The sequence below is a fragment of the Pimephales promelas genome, chromosome 22, assembly GCF_988280905.1.
Source record: "Pimephales promelas chromosome 22, fPimPro1.hap1.1, whole genome shotgun sequence".
NCBI lineage: Eukaryota > Metazoa > Chordata > Actinopteri > Cypriniformes > Leuciscidae > Pimephales > Pimephales promelas.
This window is the reverse complement of record NC_142790.1, coordinates 17,022,738-17,035,035: the sequence shown is the minus strand read 5'-3', so window position 1 is coordinate 17,035,035 and position 12,298 is coordinate 17,022,738. Positions and strand designations below refer to the sequence as shown.

At 35.6% G+C, this 12,298-nt stretch overlaps 2 protein-coding genes across 4 annotated transcripts in view; one reads left to right on the top strand and one right to left on the bottom strand.

The window, feature by feature from the left end:
• The window catches only part of fbxo15 (F-box protein 15), a 70,554-nt gene extending 70,152 nt beyond the window's left edge, over window positions 1-402 (bottom strand). For 2 of the 3 annotated variants that reach the window (XM_089125478.1, XM_089125476.1), the window contains exon 1: window positions 81-402. In XM_089125478.1, coding sequence (XP_088981604.1) covers window positions 81-157 — 77 coding nt within the window. In that variant the 5' untranslated portion in view covers window positions 158-402. The remainder of the gene's footprint in view (window positions 1-80) is intronic. The other variant, XM_089125477.1, reaches the window with a different exon arrangement.
• A 3,618-nt stretch (window positions 403-4,020) lies between these two features.
• Window positions 4,021-7,215, top strand: cbln2b (cerebellin 2 precursor b). The gene is made up of 4 exons (XM_039666749.2): window positions 4,021-4,110; window positions 4,493-4,977; window positions 6,046-6,165; window positions 6,299-7,215. The coding sequence occupies exons 2-4, from the start codon at window positions 4,690-4,692 to the stop codon at window positions 6,494-6,496; spliced, it is 606 nt and encodes a 201-aa protein (XP_039522683.1). The 5' UTR covers window positions 4,021-4,110; window positions 4,493-4,689; the 3' UTR covers window positions 6,497-7,215.
• The last annotated feature ends 5,083 nt before the right edge of the window (window positions 7,216-12,298 follow it).

Here is a 12,298-nt window from a genome sequence, read left to right as displayed (position 1 = left end):
ATGATACACAACGATCTAACTGTTAGTTCTGTAGTGCAGAGGCATTAATGGTGCGAAATAACCATAAAGCAACAAACAACCTGGACATGGGTTTTGATGAAATAATTGAGTGTTTCTCAGCATCTTGCTTCTTAGTCTTCACGGATTGCGAAGACATAATTCGTATCTCTTCTGAAACGTGTTCAAGCGCTTCTCTTTCAGTCTTTCTCTTCCGGCATATCTCGCTGTCAAGGTAACCAGCCGCGTACGCGCATGTGCCAAGGGGGATAAATTACACAGGACCTATTTTTTTACAGTCTATGCACAGGACATATTCTCATCTGGTGTATTTTAATGGGTACACACTGGATAGGAAATTAAATAGGTCAGCATAGAATTATACAATTTTGTACCGGTGAAAATCTACACACACACACACAAAAAAGTTGCTATAACTTTTTTTTTTTTTTTTCATTTTTGTGTGTGTGTGTACTAACAGGTGACGTGACAATCTGGGGATTTACTGCCCCCAACAGGCCAGGAGCGGTAATGCGTTGATACGCTCTTGGTGCTTATCGTACGTAAACAATTTGACAGTTTAAATTATTATTTTAATAAATGTTCATTATCTCATTCCTTGCAACACAAATATAGGCTTATTAGATTACAATATAGTTGTATTTGTTTTGTGTCTTTTATGGAATTTTTGCTTACTATTGCTAGATCACTATAGTTGTATTGCACACATTTGTAAAGCTGCTTTGGATGTTTACAGATGCCTTTATATCTTATCAGTGTGATATAAAATCATTATATTTCACACGTGGTCCTTTACATTAAAAAGTTGAAAACTTTTGGCCTAATTAAATGCAACAGAACCTAAAACCTAAATAGACATACGGACAGACAGACCTGATTGACCAACCCTATCTCAGCAATTCATACGTATTATAAGGGGTCTAATTTGTACAAATTCATAAGATTTTTCAAAAAGCGTCATCAGGAAGGACCACCTATAACCTCACCCCTAAACAGACACACTGGAGTCACATTTTACGAAAACCTAAAAGTGAGGTATACGAATCCGTAAGCTACCTCGTAAAATACATACGAATTGCTGTGAAATTGCGTTGGACCGACAGACAGAGCCGACCAACATGAGACATACAGAACCAACTGACAGACAGAACCGTCCGACCAACAAAAATACAGTCAGAACCGACACAGACATAACCGACTGACAGACAGAACCTACCGAAAGACCAAACAGACAGACAGAACCGACCAACAGACAGACAGAACCTATAAAAGAACAACAGACAGACAGACATGAACCTAACACAAATGACAGACAAATAGATAGACAGAACCGACCAACCGACAAATAGATAGACAGAACCGACCAACCAACAGACAAATAGATAGACAGAACCGACCAAACCACAGACAAATAGATAGACAGAACCGACCAACCAAACCGACAGACAAATAGTTAGACAGAACCGACCAACCGACAAATAGATAGACAGAACCGACCAACCAATAGACAAATAGATAGACAGAACCGACCAAACCACGGACAAATAGATCGACAGAACCGACCAACCGACAGACAAATTGATAGACAGAACCGACCAACCGACAGACAAATTGATAGACAGAACTGACCAACCGACAGACAAATAGATAGACAGAACCGACCAACCAAACCGACAGACAAATAGTTAGACAGAACCGACCAACCGACAAATAGATAGACAGAACCGACCAACCAATAGACAAATAGATAGACAGAACCGACCAACCAATAGACAAATAGATAGACAGAACCGACCAACCGACAGACAAATTGATAGACAGAACCGACCAACCGACAGACAAATTGATAGACAGAACTGACCAACCCACAGACAAATAGATATACAGAACCGACCAACAGACAGACAAATTGATAGACAGAACCGACCAAACGACAGACATATAGACAGACGGATAGATAGCTATAGATTACTTTTTAGTTATAACTAGAAACAACTACTTTTTCTTATTAGTTTATGGTTGTAAAATATTTTGCTTGACATTTGAATAAAGCAGAAAATATCTAAAGGAATGTTTGTGCATGGTGGTCGAGGCGATCTCAAGAGTGATAGTGGTCTGCTGCCTGTCAGATTAAATAGTCATATAACATTCACAATAATTCACCATTTCATGTGGTTGGGGAGAGCTGCTCTCTCTGGGCATGAACAGCTCTGGGCCCCATGATACACAGGCCCAGTGCCCACCCAGCTTGAAATTTGATGTTTTCTTTCTTTTACTCGCCCTTCTGCAGGCCCCAGGTCAGCCACGTCTCTCAGATACTCAACGTCAACCTCCACAGAGCCTGTCACTCCACCGCACCCACAGTGTGATGCTTGTCAAAAAAGGTGCATGGAGAGTCAGTGAGGAAGGGTGATGTTGACTATGACCGGCCCAGTGAACATGCATGATGACCTCTCAGTATACCAGTAAAGGGACACTAAGCTGGTGTTTCAGGTGAAGTTTATTTGGAATGTATTTTAAAACCATTGTTCTGGCTATTTAAATGGAAGAACTGTTCATAAAATATGGCTGGGATGCCGTTGATTGTTTTGAACTGACAGGGTAAGTCTCCCATAGAAAACTATATTGTGAAGTGCCTATTATAGTTCAGATATGCTGAGTCATTCCATTATGAATTTAAGCAATATCCCCATTTCGCTCTTTAGAAGCTGTCACATGATCGTCTTACATAATAGTTCCAATTAGCAACTTTGAAGAGTGAGGGAAAGTATTAATTAGGGAGGTTAAGAATGGGTTCAGTGGACATAACATATACTGAGACCTGTCACCTGTCAAACCCAATATTACACTTTATACACTCTACTACCTCCAGAGCTTCACTGAAAAGCTTTTTAAACCATAGAAACTAGAGAACTGGGAGCTTATTACAAGTTTGTTCATTTTGTTTTTGTGTGTGTGTGTTGTTGTTGTTTTTTTCATAATAAGGCTATATGACAATTAGGCCTACAGTACATGCATGCAACCACACGTTTTAACAGTTTTGTTTCCATCCATTTAACTTTTCAATATCGTTTCTGCTTGATTTTAGGAGTTTCAGTTTTTCCAATTTTCTAAAATTCAAAGTTAATGAAGAAGTGCAAATGCACAGTTTATAGCTTGGTACCACTTTGATTTTACGGTAACTTTACAATAAGGTTTCATTTGTTAACATTAGATAATGTAATGTTTGTTAATTAATCTTAACAAATACAACTTTTTATTTTATTAATGTTTTAGTAAATGTTGGACTAATCTTTAACGTCCACAGGGCCGTCCCATGCCACACGAAGTTCTTTTTTTATTAAATATTCTTCTCACTACTACTAAAAAAACAACAACAACAAAAAAAAAATAAAACAATGTAACAACTGTTTACTCTAATGTTTTATGGGGAACCAAAAATGTGTATTCAGTGGCTTTGCTGCTACAAACCCCTCTTAGAACAAACAATCAATTTATTTATATTTTTTTTAAATAGACTAATTATATTTCATTATGTTCATTTCAAATTTGAAACCTCACAAACATGTGTGTTATAGAGGTTTTCTGACTGAAATAGGGTGTCATACTGAGGATCATAGCACTTCTTCTCCACAGGGTGGAGCACAAGATGTGTGTCTGACTTTCAAGGCATTCCACCTGGATGCTGAGATTTCTAACGTGCATATCCACTTATTTCCTGATATTAAGCTATATAACATCAGCTTCAAATAAAAAAAAAACATCTCTACTAATCCCGCATGCAAAACCGTATGTTTGCTATTTATATTTCTATGTAAAATAATGCAGATGTCACCAAAACAAATCTGGCCGTGGTAGTGCAAATATATATAGCAAACAAACTCTTAATTGTAATTTTCTCGTCATGCCTGGGTTTTATGTCCCGAAACGTCCGCTCCAGTACGTGAAAAGAAGGGATGGGCGTGAAGCGCCCTCTAAAAAGGATGAAGGAGCAATTGCTTTTCTCCACTCTTATTGGGTGCGCGCTTCACTCCTTCTCAAGACAGCTGAAGGAGCGGCCACACAGCTCACACACAACTATGGATTTAACAGGTAACATAATGTCAGCATGAAGTAGAAAAGAGGCAAAAAAAAAAAACAAACATATTAAGATATAAAATTTCATGCTGCTGTTGTTTTTTATTGATCTATTTATTTAATTGGAAAGGCATGTACTTAAGTGATATTTACTACAGGAGGAAAAATAACTGAAAAAACTTGTTTTTAAATGTAGTCAATATCAGTTAAGTGAGGTATGACCTTGCATTTCTAGTCGAGATGATATGTTGCGTATCGTTGCGCAATTTAAACTCGTCAAGTCTGATATTGATAACCCATATGATTTATAACTATTAACTGAGAAATTGTTATTCGTGCACTATTATTGCTTTGAAAATATGTTTGTTCTGATTTTTCTTTTCTTTTTATCATTCAGGAAACATTGCGCAAATTCTCTGAGCACCTCAAACTGATGCGCATAGGCGACAAGAAAGGAGTGTATGTGTGTGTGTGTGTGTGTGTGACGGTGAGTAAGTGAGAGAGAGAGGTTAGTCTGGACCTGGTGATAGAGCCACATCAAACCTCCAAGGGGCTGCTGGTTAGATCAGTTTGCACAGGATTCTTGTTCCGATCATGGTGCCAGCAGCCTGTCCCGGACCCTTTGCCATGCTGGCTCTCGCCTTTCTCCTGGGATGTGGCATAGGGCTATGTATGGGCCAGAATGACACGGAGCCCATCGTTCTGGAGGGAAAGTGTCTGGTGGTGTGCGACTCCAACCCTTCTTCTGACGGAGGAGTCACCTCTTCGCTTGGGATATCTGTGCGCTCCGGCAGCGCCAAAGTGGCTTTTTCGGCCGTCAGAGGGACAAACCACGAACCTTCGGAGATGAGCAACACATCCACGACCATCTATTTTGACCAGGTCAGGTGTCCCGTTGGTGACTTTGTAATCACAGGAACCGAATTTGTAGGGCTGTGCTGAGGAATTTCAGGCAGAAACTTCACGAAGTGACAATTGTTTCTGTTATATTGACGATGTAGGTTTTCAACCTGTTTTCAACCAATTCAGTTGCGTAAATCTCATTTCCTCCCAGTGTATAACATTATTTAATTAAATGTATGCATTGTTAGATGTAGGTGCAATAGCAAATACTCGCCAACCTTTCAACAAATTGCTCAGTTGCAAAAAAAAAAAAAAAAAAAAAAAAAAAAAAAAAACGCTTTAACATTTAAAGTTAAACATTTTCAAAAATGTTAAACTTAACCCCAAAGGTTAACAACAACAAGCGATTTTTTCAAATTAATAATAACTGACCCGCGGTCATAGACCTGTAGTAGCCTAATTACAACTGACCCGACTGTTGTTGTCAGGTTTGGAATGCGCTTATGGCAAGCTCAGTAAACATTTGCAATGAGATAAGAAATATATTGTAACCATTAGGATAGATACTGGTGTCTCATAAGTTATAGTATCTAATAAATAAATACATTTAAAAATGGTACAACTGGAACTGATACAAGCTAACTTACAAATAACCGATGAGTAACCCACCAAATAGATACTTGTAAAAATGAAATATGACCAGCAACAATTGTATTAGGGTAGTTGGAAAATTAATTGATATCTGGACCACAGATCACTATATAATTCAATGGGGGAAATGCATTTTGTTGCCAGAAACAATAACAAGTTATTTCTCACTATTGGAATATCTAAATAATAATAATAATAATATAAAAAAATGAAGCTGAATCTGAAGCTGAAAAGAGTCACAATTGGATTTTCACTAGAAAAAAATATATTTAAAAAAAAAAAATCTATTTATATAGTTGTTTGTAAAGACTAAATATTAAAGCAGCTTGCCACACTGCGCTCGAAGATCCGCATGTGTCCGTGTAAAATTGCAGAGCTAAACGTAAAAGTTTAAGTGAATTCACACGTTTTCTTTTGCAAGTGGATTTGTAACGCGTCATGTTGCTTTTGTTTCAGGTCTTAGTAAACATTGGCAATCACTTCGACCTAAAAGCGAGTGTGTTTACCGCGCCACGCAGAGGAATATACAGTTTCAGCTTCCATGTGGTCAAGGTTTACAACAGACAAACCATACAGGTGAGCGGAGCACCATATTCTTTTGCACAAATTACTATTGCAGTCACCTTTCATACTGTGCGTTATACGTGAACCCCAGTGGAAATCCGATTCTCTGCTTTCAAAGGACTAAAGTGCGCTGTGTGTTATTTAGGTTAACCTGATGCAGAATGAGTACCCGGTCATATCTGCTTTCGCTGGGGATCAGGATGTCACGCGGGAGGCGGCGAGTAACGGAGTTCTACTGATGGTGGAGCGCGAGGATCGAATCCATCTCAAGTTGGAACGAGGGAATCTAATGGGCGGATGGAAATACTCCACGTTCTCTGGATTTTTAGTCTTTCCTGTATAACTGACTCGCAAAAGTGTGCCTGTGAATGATACTTTCATGAAACCGAGGAAAAATGAGTATCAGTTCTTTGAACAAAACTGAAACATAGCAAAACTGCATATGGACGCGGTTCAGGGAGTTCCCGCCTTTTTTGGCCGCAGCGATTTTCAGTCGCGATTGTTCTTGGATTTTATCGATGGGAAACAAATCGCAACTGACAATTACCTGGACCACTATATAAATGAGAAGATATTTAAGATGAAGACGAACTTCAAATCCCAATCTAGGTGTATTTATCAGTGCTTTATTTTGTGTTTGTATAGCCTAAATGATTCGGCTTCCGTCCAGTGAGGTGTGTGGTGTGGAGCTGCGGAAGTGCTTTATGGCCCCAAAGCATTTTTGCACGAATGGAAGATTCCTGTTTTGTGCTGTCAATGATGTGTCGTCTGGATGCAGAACATACTGAAAATATGCCAAATGTAGGCCACCTGCTATACAGTGATTATTAATTAATGAGAAAGAAAAAAAAACATATATCAGCCAATGGAGACGTCTTAAAACTTTTTGCTAGACATCTATCTAATTAATAAAATACATATTTACATTATGGTGTGTTCTACATTCCGGATAATAAGTAGCTTTGATTAGTGTTCAGTGACAATGCTCACAGATGTAAGTTGTGGAAAAAGAAAAGTCCCTATATAATGTTCCGCCTAATAAAATATTGTATTGTACACATATTTACTCAATCTTTTTTTTATTATTATTAACGTTGATTATATTTTTAATGAATGATACAATTCGTATTAATGAATCGCGCATGCGCAAAAGGCTTATTTTTCTTTGCTTTATGATGAAAAAGATTTACAATAAAATGGCGCTGTCCATGGTGCTGAAGCAACACTCAGACTGCAGAAATCTTCTCAGATGTCTCAAGACTGAATGATAAACAATTACGTATGCTGCAATAAATGTATTGGTAATTATTCTGAAACCTATAATCATTAGACTCATAGTCTATTGGTCTGTTCAGCAATACTTTTGCAATTTGATGGTGAATTAGCCTTGGTTCCACCACTGGTGTAGAAACACACACGCACACACACACATAAATTTATGCATATTAACACACTCCATATCATATATATATATATATATATATATATATATATATATATATATATATAGTGGTGTCAAAACATTCACAGGTCAAGTATGGTTCATCAGAAATTCTGTCTATTCATTAAGGGAAGCTGGTGCGCAAAGTGCGCGACTAAGATACAAAATGTCTATACAGTATTATCATAGATCGTACAACATAAACATTTTTAAAGTGTAAGCAGTTTTAAGGCATGCTTTAAATCAAGCCACTGAACTTTAAGAGTGCTGAACTGTATGTGCACATGTGTACTGGACTGTATCATGAAGGCTAATTTGAGGTGTCAGTATTGTAATAACACCTGTCATAAGCCATAAGTGTATTGAAGAGCATGAAGGGTGACTGTGTCTCTTTCAGATCCACTTAGATTTAAACTCAGTATAAAGACAGTGTATATGAATAAATATAAATATATATATATATATATATATATATATATATATATATATATAATTTATTTTAAATTTTACGATTCATTAATGTTTAACTTTGTCAAGCATTGACAGTTTAAAATAGAAAAGCAGGTAAAGTTAAATGAATCGCTCAATCTGAAATGTGAGAGTTGTTTGCACAGAGACATTTTAGAGATTGTATATCCTTTTTTTAAAATTCCCTTTCTGTCTTAAGTCGATTTTTTTAATCACTGAAAGCATTTTTAATTTTTTTTTTTCAATTTAGAATTCCAATTCTCTGGAATTGTAAATTTAAAATTCTTTACTTCCTATAAAAATTAACTATTTTTTAAATCAAAATATCCTTCAAGTGTCTGCGTTTTCAATGCGACATTCGTTCACTTTCAGAGTGTGAGAGAATAATTTACAAAAAGAACTAGCCTCTTTATTTCTTTTAAATATAGCCTTTTGTTTTTGTCAGCATATATCTAATGAAATGAATTCAATTTGAATCAATTCTAAATAAATATAATTAGATCCCTTTATATGTACATTCTTATTTTCTGATAAATAATCATCAATTTCCCTCAGTACTCATATACAGAATTTATTTTGTGGTTGTCAGTGTTATTTATGATAGCAATATAAGGTCCTAACCCCCCTAATCATGAAAGGCAGCTGATGACCTCACATAGCTCCGATCTCTGCTCTGCTATTGGTTCTCTGACAGTGCATAATGTCACCAGTAAATATTATTGGCAGGCCTCATTATGTTGTATTGGTTTCAAATGTAAAGAGAAATGAGGGCACTGGAGATGGTCCTCTTTTGTTAAAATGAAGATGAGCAGCCTGTTGTTTGACGTAGACACAGCCCATTAAAGTAAGATCATAAAACACCTAGCGCAGTAAATTAGTGTACTCACAGGCATTTTTATGCGTGCACAGATGGCCAAACACTGTGTTTTTAATTATGAGTGTAAAAACAGCAGCACCTTAAAATACTTTCTGAATTTGTGTAGGTTTTAGTTTACAGACCCAAAAACAGTGTTTTTCTCCAGGAAGACAATCCTCATTAACTTCCAATGTGGGCTGGTTTCAGACCTCAGATTTCATACCCAGCAGGATCATACACCTCAGTTATCTCTCAGCAAGACACACACTTGAGTCATTTAGGTTCTGGAACTGCATTGCTAAAGGATATTATCAGTTGGTTTTAAAGTCGGCATGCACAGGAAGTTGCGATAGTCTTTTGTTCCCTGTAACGTAAACAAGACAAAACAGGGCGGGCTGGTTATATCCATTGGGAATTGATTGGATTGTTGTGGTTTGCTATTGCTATGATGTCATGTGAGTGACAGGTTGTCCCGCCCTCGCATCGCAAGAGGGAGGGAAGTTATTTTGATTAAAGGTTATGAGGGCACATTCATTTAAAAAAAAAAAAAAAAAAACTATGTGCAAGGATAAATCATATATAATAAAAACAAGAATACTGATTTCAAGGTGACTTTAAAGTTGATGTCAGTTACAGCCATTTAATACTGATATACACAGAGAAATATATATTTTTAAGGAAGTAATGACAATGTAATTATTATTAATAACTATATCTTTTATTTATTTATTTGTAAGTTATTTATTTATTCATATGTTCTATTTTTCAACTTTCAGGAATTCAAGTTTATGCATTACTCCATACTCTGATATATTAAACAACAAGCTTTGCAGGTGAGTTACATTATGAATGGTTTTGTGCTTTAGTCCCATTCACCACCCAGCATGCACCAGGGCATGAATAATTATTAAGGTTGCACTCTTTGACCTTTTCAGTTACACAGGTTTTTTCTTAATTTTGTTTCCATGTTTAGTAACTTGTTGTCATGTGATGTCATAATGAATTTATTCCTCTACTAAAATTGATCAGTTGATCAAAATATTGAGTTTTTTCGAAAGTCTTATGTGTGTTCGTGTGATTCAATCTATAGTTTAGGAAAACAAGCACTTTGCTCTTTATTACATTTACATTTATAAAACATTAAACGAAACTTGGGAACTGAATTGAAAATAATATAATAAAGGGAACAATTTGAATATACTGAATACGCTTCACTATAGGTAATTGTTACAATCATGAAAACCTGACATTTTAAATTCAGTCAAGACATTTGCTTAAAATAACAATGAATGGATGGATGGATAATTACAAATCTAAATGAAATTCCTTAAATTATAGTTATAAAACCTCATTTTGTTCTCACTTCAATATACCATTGTTACGAAAAATATGAAAATACTTTCACTATAATAGCAAAACTTTCCAATATTGTGTTCCTTCTGCAGATGTGATTAACCATTCACAGTCTAACGATTTAGAGGCTCATAACTGCCTCTCAAGAGTCCAGAGGAAGGTAATCTAGCTCAGGAAATGGCTCAAACCAATACGCTCCCTCTGAGATTGGCCTGGATCAAAATGGCGAACATCATTGTGCACAGCTTTTGAGCACTGATAAGAGACCTTCATCTTGAGGAAATGTACGCATTGAGGGATGCACAGAGATCAATTGGTCTCCTTGAGACATGGAGGAAACAAAACAAACGTAAATGTTATTACACACTCAAACACTTTTTTTTTCTATGCTGTTCACTTTATTTAATCAATCAATTTTGATTTAAGACCATTGTATCATGTTTCTGGTTCAAATGTTATTGCTTTGTGTGAAATTGACTTGAAACAGGTCCTCTTTTTACCCTTGATATTTTTGACTTTTGTACGGGGCTGAATTAGGAGAGTAAATGCATTTGTAAGCAAGATGAGAAAATTTGGACAGTTGTTAATGGTTAATATTTAAAAGTTTTTGAGCTTTTGCTTGGGCTTAACAAGAATTCAAAAACTGCTCTATTAATAAAGCAATCACTTCTAAACTGCTAACACTGAACATCACATGTGTAAAGAAAAGTTATATTTCTTTTGTTGTTATGTAAATCATAGAACTAAACTAAAAGCATCAATTGTATGATAATTTGAAAAATTCAATTAAAAGGATAATCATTTATCTAAGTTAAACTAAAATTATTTATTCAAGTTAAATTAATACAATTGATTATTAGTTATACATTAATTAGTTTATTCTATTAGGTTTTACTTGTTTGTGGATCCACTGCCAATGATTTTCTTTCTTTTTTTTTTTTTTACGTAACAAAAATACACTGTAAAAAAAATAAAACCGTAATTTTTACGGTAAAAAAACGGAAGCTGTGGTTGCCAGAACTTTAAAAACCCAGAACTTTTTAAAGTTTGCCAGAACTTTAAAAATATACGATAGGATAGGAACGTTAATGGGTTTTTACAGATCTGGCTTAAAATTTACAGTAATAAACCGTATTTCATTTTCAGATTAAATGTTGATTTACCAACTTTTTGAAAAATTAATATCTGTTTTGTACCATTGTAATCATACACTGACAACCCACAATCATCACAGCAATGATGAGTCACATGATCAATCAAATCTCATCGCAAGCAGTTCTTCCATAATAAGATGAATACTTATATAAATCATCATTCACACAAACAGTTATTTTAACAAAAATACATAAAATGTGAAGTGCCACACAGGGGGATGTTGTGGAAATGTCAATTTACAGGTTTTCACAGTAAATTATACAATAAGTGGTTCTTTTTCACTTTCAAAAACTGTAAATTTAACAGTATTTTACAGTAAAATTATATCACAGTCATTTACCGTATATAGTACGGAAACTTTCTGTTAACCAATTAACAGTTTTGCACTGTTACAGTGTAATTACAGTAATTATGCATTATAAACGAGAAATTGTTTAATTAAAGTGTAAATGACTGTGTGGCTGTGGCTATATATGTTCGAAACTCCCTGTTTAATGGCGTCTGCTAAACAAACCCCTTTTATCACTTCATTCAAGACAAATATTGAATGAATTGTATTGCCATTGCAAATGGATTTTACCTGTTTAATGCAGATTTCCTTGATAAATGACTCTCCTTAATTTTCAAAGCCCACTTTAATTGCCTGTTGTCTTTGCGGAATAAGGTGATATCAACCACAGGTGCCATATTTTTAATATAGATTAAAGCTTTGCTCCAGGGAAATGGCACCTCCATAAAAATGTTTCATCCCCGGGCTCGAACATTTATATTCATATGCGTGCTCATTTTAACTCATTCTTCACCATGTCATTTTAGCATGTTTCCTCTTGAATGTGCACTAGCATCGCTGTATGGCATGTGAGAGAATACAT

Coding starts and splice junctions, on each gene's coding strand:
- cbln2b (XM_039666749.2), top strand. CDS start 4,690: ATGGTGCCAGCAGCCTGTCCCGGACCCTTTGCCATGCTGGCTCTCGCC. Junction 4,978..6,045: donor CGACCATCTATTTTGACCAG/GTCAGGTGTCCC, acceptor CTTTTGTTTCAG/GTCTTAGTAAACATTGGCAA. Junction 6,166..6,298: donor ACAACAGACAAACCATACAG/GTGAGCGGAGCA, acceptor TGTGTTATTTAG/GTTAACCTGATGCAGAATGA.